This window comes from Bombus huntii, chromosome 5 (assembly GCF_024542735.1).
Source record: "Bombus huntii isolate Logan2020A chromosome 5, iyBomHunt1.1, whole genome shotgun sequence".
Taxonomy (NCBI): Eukaryota; Metazoa; Arthropoda; class Insecta; order Hymenoptera; family Apidae; genus Bombus; species Bombus huntii.
In genome coordinates this window covers 1,735,473-1,751,995 of record NC_066242.1, presented here as the reverse complement: position 1 = coordinate 1,751,995, position 16,523 = coordinate 1,735,473, and the positions used below count along the sequence as shown (strand labels likewise).

The 16,523-nt window shown below is 35.1% G+C and overlaps 2 protein-coding genes and 1 long non-coding RNA gene across 5 annotated transcripts; 2 read left to right on the top strand and 1 right to left on the bottom strand.

Annotated features, from left to right (window-relative positions):
* The first annotated feature begins 28 nt into the window (after positions 1 to 28).
* On the top strand, positions 29 to 12,791 carry LOC126865903 (adenylate cyclase type 2). Of its 3 annotated transcripts, none has more exons than XM_050618859.1 (19): positions 29 to 177; positions 1,072 to 1,238; positions 1,535 to 1,864; positions 2,006 to 2,200; positions 2,290 to 2,396; positions 2,496 to 2,607; positions 2,750 to 2,877; positions 2,954 to 3,112; positions 3,365 to 3,497; positions 3,864 to 3,928; positions 4,369 to 4,474; positions 4,648 to 4,712; positions 4,858 to 5,028; positions 6,035 to 6,278; positions 6,499 to 6,662; positions 6,809 to 7,049; positions 7,134 to 7,388; positions 11,483 to 11,597; positions 12,236 to 12,791. In XM_050618859.1, the coding sequence occupies exons 1-19, from the start codon at positions 96 to 98 to the stop codon at positions 12,496 to 12,498; spliced, it is 3,102 nt and encodes a 1,033-aa protein (XP_050474816.1). In that variant the 5' UTR covers positions 29 to 95; the 3' UTR covers positions 12,499 to 12,791. The 3 variants fall into 3 exon arrangements, with proteins under 3 accessions (XP_050474816.1, XP_050474815.1, XP_050474817.1); XM_050618858.1 differs by having other exon boundaries at positions 11,915 to 12,346; XM_050618860.1 differs by lacking the exon at positions 12,236 to 12,791 and adding an exon at positions 11,775 to 11,908.
* LOC126865906 (chitooligosaccharidolytic beta-N-acetylglucosaminidase) lies at positions 12,693 to 16,438 on the bottom strand. The gene is made up of 6 exons (XM_050618865.1): positions 16,161 to 16,438; positions 15,087 to 15,495; positions 14,221 to 14,667; positions 13,568 to 14,079; positions 13,304 to 13,434; positions 12,693 to 13,122 (listed from the first exon to the last, which is right to left on the bottom strand). The coding sequence occupies exons 1-6, from the start codon at positions 16,241 to 16,243 to the stop codon at positions 12,890 to 12,892; spliced, it is 1,815 nt and encodes a 604-aa protein (XP_050474822.1). The 5' UTR covers positions 16,244 to 16,438; the 3' UTR covers positions 12,693 to 12,889.
* On the top strand, positions 13,104 to 13,544 carry LOC126865916 (uncharacterized). Its single transcript, XR_007689727.1, has 2 exons — positions 13,104 to 13,252; positions 13,356 to 13,544. It is a non-coding gene; the product is annotated as an uncharacterized LOC126865916 (long non-coding RNA).
* Positions 16,439 to 16,523: the final 85 nt, after the last annotated feature.

The following is a 16,523-nucleotide window of genomic DNA, read 5'->3' as shown; positions in this document are numbered from 1 at the left end:
TTTCTAATTGTACAATTATCGGAGCAACGCTCAAAAATTGTTTTGTGTGATTGATCGATTAAAAATTGAAAGAAGTGGGAAATATTGAATATTCAATGACTGAGAAAAATAAGCAGTCGAAAGAATTAAAACACGAAATAGAAACGGAGTATTTTACCAGTGTTATGCCAGCAGAAGGTAATGATCTAAGCTTACATGATGTCATGTTCAATAGAGGCGAATACAAGTAGGAAACTAGATACATATACAAATAGTTCTTTACTGAGATAAAAATGTGCATGTACTGACATTAATGATGTTCATCCTATCAATCTACATTCATATATTCATATATTCATAAAAATAAAGTAGAATAAAAAAACCGAGCCTGTTAATGCATCATAAAACAATAGAAAAAGATTTGCGATTTAAGATAGATATATATTTTGCTCGAACTGTACGTGAACTATACTTTTAATAACATTTATTGTTAAGCTATTCGCGAACATGATTCTTTGCGAGGGTAACATTACGCATGACTAACAATAAAGAAAAAAGTCAACTAAATTTCCGTTGAGTTACATAGATCGGAAATAGCTCGTACTGGCAATCAGCCAACTCTTAAAGCTAGAAGCATATTGAGAGAAAGAACCGTGAATTCGTTAGATGTTCTGTTTTTCCTTCTTATTGAGTAATTTTTGTCGATTTGGTTTGTTTCAAATGAAACAGACAATTAAAAATTGTAAGATCGTAAAAAATGTAATGGGGAGAGGGATTAGATATCTTACACCTCTTACATCGCTTAGCAGTGTGTACTTGCATACATACATACCACTTGCTTGCATTATGCATGTATTGTACCTATACATATTATTCCTATGTATATACCTATGTATACATTGTATATGTTCGTACATGCATGCAATACTATATACACACATGCGATACTATTGCTCTCGATTCTCGATGCTTATAGAGATGCTTTTAATGCGAGTTAGAGATTTTTCAATTGTCTAACTTTCTTGGATATTACTATTTCTCAACCTTAGTAGTAATAGTAATTAATATATGCAATATATGGACATATTGTAGAAAAATCAGAGAAACATGTGGCAAAAGAAGCCGACATTGAGGATTTAAAACAACTGCGAAGCAAATACGAGGGGAAATTAACAGCCTCCCTCTATGCTGGAACTCTCCTCGTTGCTGTCGTTGCCTTGATTCCCGCTCTAGGAATTCTCTGCGTTCCTAACTATCAGGTAAATTTAATGCGTCCCTACGAAACATTAAAATAGCGCTAAACCGTTAGTTTCGTAACTCAACTGAGTACTCTTTTTATCGCTCATAAACTATTTAGCGTAACAAGGGGAAATAAATATGTATACACGAGTACGTACGTAAAATACATAGTTATTGTATATTTAGCTTACAATACTTGGTTTTGTTACTATATACCCACAAGTAATCGTATGTATACATATTATGTATCCAAAGTCTAAAATAGAAAGAAAAAACTTAAAATTATTCTTAGCCCACTTGTTTCGTTTTGTTACAGGATTTAACTGAAGCGACTGTCCCTATATCGACTTTGACGATATTATTATTCTCTTCATTAAGTTTACTACTAATAACGCAACTACCGTCCACGTTAGCATCCGCTAAAGCTAGACTTCTCATTGGCTTTATTGCGTCTGCTACTTTAGGTGTTGGAATTATAATCGTGCGTGCTTCGGTACCCTTGTTTATCGCAGTTCACGCAATGATCGCTGTACTACCGAGAGGTAGTCGACAAACACCAACGATTCTTGCAATTACGCTAATTGTTATTCATTTAGGCATGCGATTCGTGCTTCTCGATCACTCGAGCTACTATCAAATAGTCGAGGTATGGCGGTATACCTGTTTGCCTGTTTAAATTAGCATATCCTCTACTACTATTATACTACTTTATTTTTTGTATCTTCATTTACTTTGTTTCCATATTCGGGCCTACTTATTTGATCATTCTCCTTGCCATTTAATTTAGACATGCAGCGAGATCGTCTTTCTGTTTGCTGCAGTTTTGTCGGGATCGTATTATAGCATCCTAACTACAAAAGCGCACAATAGAACGTTTTCTAGAACAAAAACAGTCATCGAATCCAGAATAAAGTTAGAATGTGAAAGAGAACAACAAGAACAGTTATTGTTGAGTGTTATTCCGGCTTATATTGCAGCTGAGGTAAGCTTTGTATTTTCCTCTGATAAAACATTACTATTGTTGATTGTCCGTTCAAGTATATTGGACATTGTTAAATAAAATTGAGACAGGTGAAAAGAAGCATTATGTTGAAAATGGCGGATGCGTGTCAAGAGGCTCGTAAACATACGCAAACTAGATTCCATGAAATGTACGTGCAACGATATAACAATGTTAGGTAAGTTAAAGGATGGAACCAAATACTATTTTCATTAGTACTAGTATTAGTATTAGTCAAACGTAAAATAGGTAGAAAGAATAATGATATCTCTTTCAGTATTTTATATGCGGACATTGTTAATTTTACACCGCTCTCAGAACAATTGTCAGCCTCGAATTTGGTAAAGATATTGAACGAACTATTCGGAAGATTCGATCAAATCGCTCAGGTAAAGTCGCGATCATTTTTTATTGGATCATCTCCTATTATTCAGTATCGCACAAAATGAGTCTGCTATCTTACTGAAATATCGTAACTTAAATTCGTAATCTAATAATGTTTGAGTAAAAAACACAAACTTCCATTTTTAGGAAAATCAATGCATGAGAATCAAAATCCTGGGTGACTGTTACTACTGCGTTTCAGGATTACCCATTTCTCGACCGAATCATGCGTACAATTGCGTGACTATGGGATTACAAATGATAGATGCTATCAGGTAGAAGAAAAGATAAGCTGGTCTTTCTCCGCAATGCTAGAATGATACAAATATAACCGATCGTTCCTCTTTTTAGATTCGTTCGCGAAGCAACGGGATTCAACGTGGATATGCGAATAGGAATACACACCGGAAACGTGCTATGCGGTGTACTTGGTTTACGAAAATGGCAATTTGACGTTTGGAGTGATGATGTTACACTGGCAAATCATATGGAGAGCGGTGGTTTACCGGGGTAATTTATTCTAGTTATCATATACTTCGCTTGTTGGAACGAGGGAAATGTCTTTACTTTCGAATTTTTTTTTTTTTTTTTTTTATTTATTTGTTGAAATTACAATCAATTCTCGCGTTGAGAATTTTCAGTAATTTTTCTGGCGTGGCGCAGTGACATGGCTGTTTATTTACAATAAGTTAATACTTATTATAGATAGGTATAATTTATAAGTATTATAAGTTACTTTCGAATAGCTTTCCTTTTTTCAAGGAGAGTGCATATAACTAAAGCTACCCTGCTTCATCTTGGAAATCACTTCGAAGTGGAACCTGGCAATGGAGGGTCGCGAGAGAGCTATCTTGCCCAGCACAATATTGAAACTTTTTTGATAGTACCACCAAAGGTGAGATTAAATCCTCTTCTTCCATCAGTATCATTATTAATAGACATTTTAATCACAAATTAGAATTTTCCATTGATATTCGTGATACAAAAATTAATGCTCTGTGCATAAGATTTAAATTAATTTCAATAGATTAAATTAAACTAAAAATTAAGGTAAAAATGTCGTGTATGTATCAAAATCGGTAAAACAATCGAGTATTGAGAAAAAATAATTATTCAATTACCATCGATTACTGCAGTAGAATATTCAATTACAATCTGATTGATTGATTTTATTTTAATAATGATACTTCGAACATTGGTTCGAGTTATTGAATTTGTTAACCAAATCTGATGCATAATGATTTATTTTGTATTATGGTAGAAAGCCAACCAAGAAAATCACACGGATGATGAGCGCGAACGCAGTGCTGTCTCCATACCGTCCAGGTGAACACGGCACATCGTTCAGTTTCGATATTTCGGTCTATTCACGTATGGAAACTGTGTCAATGCTGTAACAATGCCACCTTCCCGCATTTAAATTTGGCTTTAAATGTAATTATAATTCTCTAACCCGAATGAAATTAGTGCACTGTCAATAGATAGCTAATGTCGTAACAGGATCGTTCATTTTTAGCTTTTAAAATGATGATCACATTCTTCTTCTTCATACCTTCTGTATTAACCACTAATGAGTAATGTTTAACTGAGTTCAAAAGGCTAAGAAAGTATCATTTGTATACGTCTTCTTTTGATATTTCGATAATTGTCACTCAAAAAAAAAAAAAAAAGAAAAAAAAGAAACAGAGAAAGGAAAACGGAAGAAAAGAAGAAAACAAGCTATAAATACACATAGTAAAATAATTTTCATCTCTATATTTGAGCAGATCAAGACCAAGCAGTAAAATGACAAAATATGTTGAAAGTTGGGGTGCTGATAAACCTTTCGCCAACGTTGTAGAAGCTACGCTTGCTAAGAATATTGGCCTAACGGTAAGCAAATAACTGATTGTCGTTCAATTTATTGTTTTTAATTAGTTAGTAATTAGTTAGTAATCTAAAGAAGGAAAATTAGTCCTTTCTTGTATTAATGCAATGAGATATGATTAAATCAAGAATTTGAACTATAGGAATTAACGCATTATGTGTCTCTTTGTCTCTTATAGAGCATCGCTATGATTGAATCGAATCTTTTCGTAAATAGTAATTCTAATTGTTTTCTCGATATAAGGTGAGTTTATCTTTTTCTTTATTTTTCGTTTTTATAAATATCATGCACTATACCCATACATACATACATATATGGCATAAATTAACCATCACTACATATATACATATCCAATATTCAATATTCATATGCGTGTTCATCACAATAGAAAATGGTGTCAGAGCAACGAAGGCATGTCATCCTTCACTTATCGATTTTATGATCAAAACCAAGAACTTCAATACCGCCAACAGATTGATGAACAATATCCGTGGTATCTCCTCGCTTCAACTATTATTTATGCTATGATCTTCGCCATTCAAATTATGTATTTACCGAGGTAAGCACCTACTAACCGACTAATTTATTATTCGATTTTCCTCGTATTGATAAAAGAATATATATGATTAAAAAAATTCAAAAAACGCGCGATGTACTTGGAATGTTTGAGCTTAATTTAGGATGTATGTTGATTCATTGTTGTACAAAATGTTCACGGCAACCTTCCCATTTGGCTTTGGCGTGTTTTATCCTAATAAAGGTGGGACGATACTAGAATTGATGTGAAGTGCTCATTGTTTCTAAATTATTCTTCGGAATTTAAATACCGAGATAACACGTCTTCGGCTATTAAGCGTGACAAAAAATAAAAATTTTGAAAAAATTAATACTTGTTACTCCTAATATGCTTTAATACTGCATCCAGACTGACAGACTGTTCACGAACAGCTGCATATTTTTCGCCGATAGTCTGGTCGCTCTAGCGAAAAACGAATCCTATTTGCTCAGGAGAGTGCTCACTCGCGAATAATGGCTTATAACTGCTCTTAAGCAGCCTGAATACAACATGAGATCTCTATTTAAAAGTAGTCTTCCTTTGTGATTGTGTTATAAGCTTTGTCAAGAGGACTTAACACATTCTTTTGCTTGTTCCGTTCCGGGATGAAACAAATACATATATACAAGTCGACAATAAGTATCATAAAGGATGATTCTCCCGTTAGTTGACTCAAGAGAAATGTCATCGATTATATACATACATCCTATATTGTAGCAGTATCGCCGTAGTAATTTAGACGATCGGAAATGTACGTATCTCCTCTATGTCATTGACGGTTACCGTACCAAAAACGACCACGTGTGTATATACCTGCAAAAGGGAAATAAGAATATACTTACTGTGTACCAGGAAAATTTTCAGTTACTTTTCTCAAAAAGCAAATCCTTATACAAAAAGACTTTATTCTTCGTTTTCAATTTATTTTTTCGCTATGAGTTTCGGCAATTGTATCACGATTCCGGACGCGCCCTGTATAGATCGTTACACATAGAAATTTTTATTACAGGAGCATCACAGTTTACAGTTGTTTTCTACCTGTTTTATCATGTTTATCCATTTTTTCCATATTATGTTGGTCAAATATTAAAACCAGAATCGATGGGAACAATATACGAAGTTGGTTATCCTTGAACAGGGAAGTCAGAATAGCAGTATACTTAATTACGGTCGTTTTAACGATCACGTCATGCGTTCTTAGTATATTGTTGAACGATATCGAACAGGCAAACAAATACGATGTCATCGTACCAGTACGTATCAATATTTATACATAAATATGTACATGAAAAAAGTTAACTTTAACATACTTTTTTACGATTAGACTAACTAGGTGTATTAACTTCCCATTGTAATAGTTCTTGATTAAATAACATCAAAATTCGAGATTATGTAATACTAACTGTGTATACAGATACAGTACAAAAAAGCGTTATTTTATTCACAAAGGATATTTTCTTCTTCCTTTTTCAGTTATATATATATACTGCGGTGATGTCCTTAATCGTAGGTTGGACACATTTACGTGTTGATTTTTTGCTAAAATTCTGCACAATGTTTCTCTCTCTAACAACAATCGTATTTGTGTTTTCGCAAGCACCAGTCGCACGATTGTATAATGCGATCGAGACCGTCGAGTAAGTAGAAATAATTATACTATTTAAAAATTATATAAAAAATATTGAAATCTCAATGTCGGTGTTTATTTATTTATATGTATACATATGTGTATGTATACAACAAATTGTAATGTTTATACCTATATACCTGACTTATTTCGCAGACATTATCGCATTCATTATTTATTCACAATTTGTTATTTACTTGCACTTGTATGCCTCGTGCTGCACATTTTGGATAGACAGATTGAATATACTTCGAGAACTGATTTTCTATGGCAAAATAAACTGAAAATAGAACAGGATGAGGTAGAAACTATGAGAGGTATTAACAAGATTCTTCTCGAAAACATACTACCTGCTCATGTAGCAGAGCATTTTTTAACGAACGTCAGAGCAACTCAGGTGAACATTTAACATCTCGCTACTTAAACAGCAACAACAGTAAACGAGTAAAAATGTTTCTCAAGCTTAGAAATTCTCCCATAGGATCTTTATCATGAAAGATACAGCAGTATTGCCGTAATGTTTGCATCCATTCCAAATTATAAGGAATTCTATGATGAAACCGACATAAATAAACAAGGATTGGAATGTCTGAGGCTTCTAAATGAAATTATATGTGATTTTGACAAATTGTTGCTTAAGCCAAAATTTTCTGGAATCGAAAAAATTAAAACTATCGGTAGCACCTATATGTTGGCTTCTGGTCTTAGTCCAGGGAAAGAAGATATTGATGAAAAGGTAAAAATGCACATCGATTGTTACGACCGTTCGCGGAGAGACGCAGTCGCTAGGAAAATGCGTCAGCGGGAGGCGTAAATTCTCGCTACGATTCGGTTAATCGACGCCGCGTTTATTCTAACAACTTGTAAAGAAAATAGTTACGCTGGTGCGTATGTATAAGATGAGTGAGTGACTGATCTACGGGTGTATTCCCGGTCAAAGGATGTTGACTGTTCGAAGGATGGAAAATCAGTGCTGTTCGGAGACGATGCTGTGTTGGGTGTTTCCTTTTTAGTCTTCTCTTTATGTTTGTTGCGCCGACCGTTTCCGCTGCCAGCTGGTTCGGGTGCGTTGCTATTTTTTCTCTGTACCTTCTTGCACTTCTGTTAATCTCCTCCTTGACCGTTGGTATTCCCAGGTCTTTCCGAATGTCCTCGTTTCTAACTTACCATGGCGCGTTTGCTATTGTTCCTATTGAAATGTCCCGAACCTTTCGACCTGTCGGCACTTACGCTTTATCGCAACACTGTATATATTTCGTCGGGTCTTTCTGAAACAGTCTTTCCGCGATACTACAATAAGGAGCTAAGATTTTTTTTTATTTATTTATTAAAATTACAATCAATTCTGGCGTTGAGAATTTTCAGTAATTTTTTTGGCGTGGCGCAGTGACATGGCTGGTTATTCATAATAAGTTAATACTTTTTTTTTTTTTTTTTTTTTTTATTTATTTGTTGAAATTACAATCAATTCTCGCGTTGAGAATTTTCAGTAATTTTTCTGGCGTGGCGCAGTGACATGGCTGTTTATTTACAATAAGTTAATACTTATTATAGATAGATATAATTTATAATCTATGAGTATTATAAGTAAGTGCATATGCTTGATTTGGATAATTAAATGAATCTAACGTTTAGGTCTAGCGGGTAGTGCCTCTTCAGCCTGCGAATCTGGTCCGTCGTATCGAGTAGTCCAGTGATTAGGGGGTTTTGGTGTTTGTTGATTCTTTTGCTGTATCTGTTGCTATATTTTGCTATTTCCTCTTTGACGGTGGGTATCTTGAGGTCGCGGTGTATTGTTTCATTGGTTACATACCAAAGTGCGTCAATTAGGGATCTTAGCGTTTTCGATTGAAAGCGTTGGAGTATTTCGATGTTGGAGTTGCTTGCTGTTCCCCATAGTTGGATTCCGTAGGTCCAGACAGGTTTTATTACGGTCTTGTAGAGGGTAATTTTATTCTGTAAATTTAGTTTGGAGCGTCGGCCCGTGAGCCAGTAGAGTTTTTTTAGTTTGTCCTTTAGTTGCTTCCTTTTATCTGAGATGTGTGTCTTCCACGTTAGTCGCCTGTCCAGGGTCATGCCCAGGTATCGGACTGTGTCCCTGCTAGGAACTGTTGCATTGTTGATGGTGACCTGGGGGCAGGTTTGTTTTCGGAGCGTGAAGGTTACATGTGAGGATTTCTTTTCGTTGACTTTGAAGCCCCATTTGTGAAACCACTTTTCCATGGAGTCGAGACTTCGCTGGAGAGTGGATGAGGCTATTACCGAAGTTAATACTTGTTATAGATAAGTATAATTTATAAGTAAGTGTTATAAATAAGTGAATATTACTTAATTTAGATAACTAATTGAATCTAGCGTTTAGGTCTAGCGGGTAGTGCCTCTTCAGTCTGCGAATCTGGTCCGTCGTATCAAGTAGTCCAGTGATTAGGGGGTTTCGGTGTTTCTTGACTCTTGTGCTATATCTGTCGCTGTATTTTGCTATTTCCTCTTTGACTGTGGGTATCTTGAGGTCGCGATGGATGGTTTCGTTGGTAACATACCAAGGTGCGTCTATTAAGGATCTTAGCGTTTTCGATTGGAATCGTTGTAGTATTTCGATGTTGGAGTTACTTGCTGTTCCCCATAGTTGGATTCCGTAGGTCCAGACAGGTTTTATTACGGTCTTGTACAGGGTAATTTTATTCTGTATGTTTAGTTTGGAGCGTCGGCCCGTGAGCCAATAGAGCTTTTTTAGTTTGTCCTTTAGTTGCTTCGTTTTATCTGAGATGTGTGTCTTTCACGTTAGTCTCCTGTCCAGGGTCATGCCCAGGTATCGGACTGTGTCCCTGCTAGGAACTGTTGCATTGTTGATGGTGACCTGGGGGCAGGTTTGTTTTCGGAGCGTGAAGGTTACATGTGAGGATTTCTTTTCGTTGACTTTGAAGCCCCATTTGTGAAACCACTTTTCCATGGAGTCGAGACTTCGCTGGAGAGTGGATGAGGCTATTACCGGGTCTGCGTGGGTTGCTAAGAGCGCTGTGTCGTCTGCAAATGTCGCTATTGTTATATCGTTTGATATAGGTAGGTCGGCAGTGTAGATGGAGTACAGTAGGGGTCCGAGGACACTACCTTGGGGTATGCCGGCTTCTATTGGGAATGTTGCGGAGGTGGCGTCTAGGCATTTAACCATGAATTGTCTATTGGATTGGAAGCGTTGAAGTATTTCAATGTTGGAGTTACTTGCTGTTCCCCATAGTTGGATTCCGTAGGTCCAGACAAGTTTTATTACGGTCTTGTAGAGGGTAATTTTGTTCTGTGTGCTTAAGTTGGAGCGTCGGGCAGTGAGCCAATAGAATTTCTTGAGTTTGTCCTTGAGTTGCTTTGTTTTGTCTGTGATGTGATTTTTCTAAGTTAGCCTCCTGTCCAGAGTCATGCCCAGGTATCTGACTGAGTCTTTGCTAGGAATTATTGTATTGTTAATGGTGACCTGGGGGCAGGTTATAAAGCGTAAGTGCCGACAGATCGAAAGGTTCGGGACACTTCAATAGGCCCATCAAAATGCCTTCGGTCTTTCAGTCAAATAGAATACATTTCCTTTTCATTTTGACGTTACAAAAGAAAAAATATTGCTCAGCGGTTTTCCTAGACATCCAACAGGCATTCGACAAAGTATGGCATGAAGGGCTACTATACAAGCTTAAAAAGATCCTACCTCACCCCTACTACTCCATCCTAAAATCCTATCTAACCAATAGACAATTCATGGTTAAATGCCTAGACGCCACTTCCGCAACATTCCCAATAGAATCCGGCATACCCCAAGGTAGTGTCCTCGGACCCCTACTGTACTCCATCTACACTGCCGACTTACTTATACCAAACGAGATAGCAATAGCGACATTTGCAGACGACACAGCGCTGTTAGCTACCCACGCAGACCCGGTAATAGCCTCATCCATTCTCCAGCGAAGTCTGGACTCCATGGAAAAGTGGTTTCACAAATGGGGCTTCAAAATCAACGAAAAGAAATCCTCACATGTAACCTTCACGCTCCGAAAACAAACCTGCCCCCAGGTCACCATCAACAATGCAACAGTTCCTAGAAGGGACTCAGTCCGATACCTGGGCATGACCCTGGACAGGAGACTAACGTGGAAGACACACATCTCAGATAAAAGGAAGCAACTAAAGGACAAACTAAAAAAACTCTATTGGCTCACGGGCCGACGCTCCAAACTAAACATACAGAATAAAATTACCCTGTACAAGACCGTAATAAAACCTGTCTGGACCTACGGAATCCAACTATGGGGAACAGCAAGTAACTCCAACATCGAAATACTACAACGATTCCAATTGAAAACGCTAAGATCCTTAATAGACGCACCTTGGTATGTTACCAACGAAACCATCCATCGCGACCTCAAGATACCCACAGTCAAAGAGGAAATAGCAAAATACAGCGACAGATATAGCAAAAGAGTCAACAAACACCGAAACCCCCTAATCACTGGACTACTTGACACGACGGACCAGATTCGCAGGCTGAAGAGGCACTACCCGCTAGACCTAAACGCTAGATTCATTTAGTTATCCAAATTAAGCATATGCACTTACTTATAATACCTACAAATTATACCTATCTATAACAAGTATTAACTTATTGTAAATAAACAGCCATGTCACTGCGCCACGCCAGAAAAATTACTGAAAATTGTCAACGCGAGAATTGATTGTAATTTCAACAAATAAATAAAAATAAATTTTGACGTTACGATAGTACAATATGAACGGTATTTTTCGAAATTTCAATTAAACAATTACACAAAATTAGACATTTTCTACTTTCAGGAACTTTCAAAACAAGATCATAATATAATCATTCTCGTTGAATTTGCTCTTGCTTTGATGACAATCCTCGATCAAATCAACAAGGAATCTTTTCAAAGATTTAAATTAAGAATGGGTAAGTTTCCTTCAAAAATATAAATACGAACCTATATTGTGTGTATGTAACGTTGATCTGCCAGAAGTATACAAAAAAAGAGATTTGATAAATAATTTATTGTAAAATAAACAAGAAAATATTGTAGAAATCATTGGTTGCTGATCTTTATGGATTTATTTATTATGATTTAAACAGAAACGATGGTTATTTAACGTGAACTTAATGCAGTAATGTGATATAACTAAGACAGCTAAATTGATAATTCGCAACTCAACTCACAACTTGCTTTATATACCACAGTTTTGGTATTCCTAGCACGCACATGTGTTCCACAGACGTGGATGACCTTTTAATTACCCAATGTCATAAAGCAGCACGGGTATATGGCCCATCGGGATTCCCATTGTTCCGGGCCCGTCAACACTTTTATTTTTTTCTACCTGTAGTTCATCGGAATTTTCCCCAGAGTTTTTCTCCGATACTACAATATAATAGAGAGGGAGGACGACATTTAATAAATACAAAAATATATTACATTTTTCAAAAAGTTTACCTCAAGAGAGAAAGGAGGAAAAAACTTATTATTAAGGAAGAAAAAACTATTAGTATACATGTATAATCTAGTTGGTTTTATAACAAAATTTCTTTCGTTATAGGTTTAAATCATGGACCTGTAATAGCAGGGGTGATCGGAGCACAAAAACCTCAATACGATATTTGGGGAAATACCGTAAACGTAGCATCAAGAATGGATAGTTGCGGAGAAATGGGAAAACTTCAAGTTACTGAAGATACAGCCAAGATTCTAATCGCCGCTGGTTATGAATTGACGTGTCGAGGCCCTACTTATGTCAAAGGAAAAGGAACTTTAATAACATATTTCGTAAAAACACCATTCGACGACAAAGAAGAAACTTAATTTAGGAATGTTTGACTTAGGTCAGACAAAATCTAAAGATGCAAATGAAACGGAAAATGTAATGAAAGAAAAGAGATAGAGGAACAGTCACTTTGTTCATTCTAAAAGCCGAGCCAAAAAAAGTAAGAGTATAACGTAAGTTTATACTTGTTACTTAGTAATGTCATTAGTGAATAAATTATGAATACACGTGATAAAATTATGAATTATTTAATGTTATACTGTTATATAAACAAACAATTATATGTTTATATATATTCACATATAAGCAAATACACATTATGCATATATAATTGAAGTGTTAATCAAAATCGATAGGATCAGAAAAAGAGAAAAAAAGAAAGGAAAGAAAGAAGTAAACGATTTTGTTCATTAATTTTTTAAGGACAGATTATGCGTAACAGTGTCCTTGATTTCGCAAACACCATTCAGGTTGTAAGGTCTCAGCAGAGATTCCTCTTTTTACGAATCGTTCTCGATGTCTCAGCATTCTATATTCAGCATGAATCCAAGTTGAATTGGGCTCTGCCCACAATCTCTCAGCAAATGCTGCGGACCTAGGCCAAATTTTCGTATCAGTTGACGCGCTATCGGCTTGTTCCGTCCAAAGAGCTACTTCACCTCCTGTTACAACACAAAGATATGCCTATACTATATATGTATATAATTGTTGTGTGACATCACCATGGCTAAATTTTTCTCTTTAATAAGCCGCTTACTTCTTAAATGTACAAAAGAAGCCCAATCGGACATTGTAGGTATAATAATATAATCTTTGCATTTCAAAGTAAAAAGAAATATTTACCTAATATAAGATGTTTTTTATTCTCGAGATGTTGCAATTTGATCATTTTCAGAGGAGAGTTGTCATAAACGATCTGCCATCCTTTGTAAGGAGAACACCAATTATTACCCTCGCCTACCCAAGCTGAGAAACTAAAAGAAAAAGCATAAGCAAAATAGAAAGTGGAGGATGCCAAAATCTAATATTAAATTGTTAATTACGAGTATATTAATAATTTATAATACTACTAATAATATAATAACTTGAAAATACTTATTTACCTACCCACAATCTAGATAGAGAGCGTCATAATTAGAAATAATTAATTTAAAATTATTTCGTAACAATCTACCAATACTAAGATCATCTTTGGTTGTCCATACTTGAATGATATACTTCTTAGGATCCAAATATTTAATATTTTCTTCGTTGGTTAAGCCACTAGTCCACAAAATGATAGGTATCTCCTTTCCATCGTTAGCGATTTTCAGCTTGTCCATTGCCTTTTTTTGAAAATAATCCCAAAGCTTGTAAAAACTTGATTCTGATAGATCCCAATTTTGTACAGTTTGCATCCAATTTCTAATAACGGCTGAAGAATTCCAACAGTTTATATTCACTTCATCTCCACCCATATGAAACAGGTCTGGTTGAAAATCCCGTATCATGTCTTTATATATTCCTTCGAGAATTTCGTATACTTTCTCATTAATCGGGTTCAATTGACCGCAAGGTGGCTCAACGCAGTAATTTCTCCAGGATTCTGCTTTGAAACAAACAACTGTATCATTTCCAATCTGAAAGCGATAGAATCATCAAAATTTCATTTGCTTTTCATTCTTCATCTGCTTCTTGTTCTTTTATTTTAACTTCTGCTTTTAATTCCTTTTTCTTCGTTAAAGCGCATAAAATAAAAGATAATAAAGAATTTCAATTACCCATTGCCACCCTTCTCCCACGTGGGCGGGAGCATCAAATTCCGGTAGTACTCTAACACCGCGAATAAGGCCGTATTCAATAATTTCCTTCACATCTTCTTGATTGTAAATCTTGTCAGCTGCATAAGAGCCAAATTTTGAAAATTCCGGCCATGTTTTGCTAACATAGGGAAAACTTTGAGAATCGATAATGTGCCAATGCAACGTATTTAATTTGGACATGCCCATGCCGTCGATCGTTCGCAATATCGTTGCCTTGTCAATGAAATTTCGGCTAGTATCCAATAACACGCCACGGTAAGGATACACAGGGCCATCAACGATCACTATTTCATTCGGAATTTGAATCTGATTCCGTAAATCGTCGAAAACGATCAACTGACTCAATGTTTCCAGAGCATGTCGTACACCAAAATATGATTTCGCTATAATCGTTACTTCCAATAGCTATATATTATAAAATAAGAAAAAGAAAAAACAAGAGTAATTATATGTTTTATATTACATATATATTTGAGTACTTATTTAGCAGGATATATAAATTATTTTGTTAAGTATAAAATTATGTTAATAATTCAAGTTCGTCGACAAAGAAAATCGAAAACCTGTTCCGAAGTACTGGACTATCTTCACGTATAAAACCATAAATATGTATTAGTAATATGTTATGGAAATAACGTTCTGGATACGATCTTTCCTTCTCTGATTATCTCACTTCATCTCCCTCCTACTATATTACAGTTAATTTTTAGTGTTATTTAAATTCCTCTTTCTCTTTCTGTTATTAATTACGAACGTATGAAATATATATAAATTATACTGAACGACAAACAAAGCTTTTTGTGGAAGGATTACCACGCGCTCACCGTTTTATCCGTTTGTGTTACAGTTAAATTGTAGCTTTCGTCCGTGTTCAAGGTCAATTTAATGTCGTTATCTTCGAGATAACCTTTACATTGAATAAGCATGCCCACCCCGCCATCATTTGCTAATTTGCCGCCAATGTTCTTTACGATATTTCTTAATAAAAGTATATTCTTTTTAAAAAGATATTCAATTTGTGTCCCAGTTTGTACATCGCCTAATAAAATCTTATCTGGATTAAGCTGAACCATATTCTTGCTCAAAGACAGGTGACCAGTTGGTTTTGGCCACAGAGAACTGGATGCACCACAAAACAGTTCGCATACTTCCAATGAAATGGGTTCAGTTACATCCTTTGTGATTAACTCCTTCTTACAGAGACCACCCTCGCACTTATAATGCCATAGTGAACTGTGATCAAAATTAATCGATTTCTTCTTTTCTCCTTCTTCAGATATATTCAAAGATATATAACTTTAACATTTTTCTTTTCAGAAAAAAAGGTCAGAATACTATTTCTGCCATTAACTGATAAACCAAATAGATAAAATAAAACATTTTTCTTTTCAGAAAAAAATCAGAATACTGTTTCTGCCATTAACTGATAAACCAAATAAATAAAATAAAATAAAAATGAAGATATATATTATATATCTATTCATGTGTAAAAATATACATGTATAACAAAAATTAACAATTATTATAACGTGAATTTATTAATAACTTTTAAACTATAATATTTAGAAAATTTACGATTTACGATTCGAGATAATAGTACATTTTTTTCGTGTTCAATTTCATTTAATTTTCTGTTTAATATCACCTATGATGTAGATGAATAAGGTGCCACGTACGCGTATGTATCTACCTGCTGCTTTCACTATACAAGTTAAAATGGAACAAATCTCTCTTTCTCTTGCCGTCTGTTTGTCAATTTTCAAAGAAAACTGTTTGCATTGAATTATAATCGTTCAAATTTAAAACGCTAATTCCACACGTCTCCTTATTTTATTTTTTTATAAATTGCTTAAAAATTATTTATAAATTTTATCTAAAAAATAGAAAGAATTACTTACCTATATTCTCCAATACTATCACTCGTATTAACTCCAATAATAAATACGATAAGTAACAAAGTGAGTATATTAATACTTCGCATGTTTCATCCGTGCATAGATACGTCTTTCGAATGACTGAATACTGCAGATATCTCTTCATTCGAATGATTTTATTCGCTTAGCGACATAGATCAAATCCATTTTGATTGGATAAAGAATCACGAAGTGGGGTAACGACATTACTGTTTAATAAATTTGAATTTTAACGAATTCGATGAAAAAAGAGTTTCGTTTTTATACCATCCAAGTTAATTGCTGATAATAAACGATTACTTTAAAATTATTACTTAACCGTACACAATCTAAATGCCATAATTATAT

Coding starts and splice junctions, on each gene's coding strand:
- LOC126865903 (XM_050618858.1), top strand. CDS start 96: ATGACTGAGAAAAATAAGCAGTCGAAAGAATTAAAACACGAAATAGAA. Junction 3,113..3,364: donor GAGAGCGGTGGTTTACCGGG/GTAATTTATTCT, acceptor CCTTTTTTCAAG/GAGAGTGCATATAACTAAAG. Junction 7,050..7,133: donor CGAACGTCAGAGCAACTCAG/GTGAACATTTAA, acceptor ATTCTCCCATAG/GATCTTTATCATGAAAGATA.
- LOC126865906 (XM_050618865.1), bottom strand. CDS start 16,243: ATGCGAAGTATTAATATACTCACTTTGTTACTTATCGTATTTATTATT. Junction 15,496..16,160: donor GATAGTATTGGAGAATATAG/GTAAGTAATTCT, acceptor TTTTGATCACAG/TTCACTATGGCATTATAAGT. Junction 13,435..13,567: donor GCTCTCTATCTAGATTGTGG/GTAGGTAAATAA, acceptor TTTTTCTTTTAG/TTTCTCAGCTTGGGTAGGCG.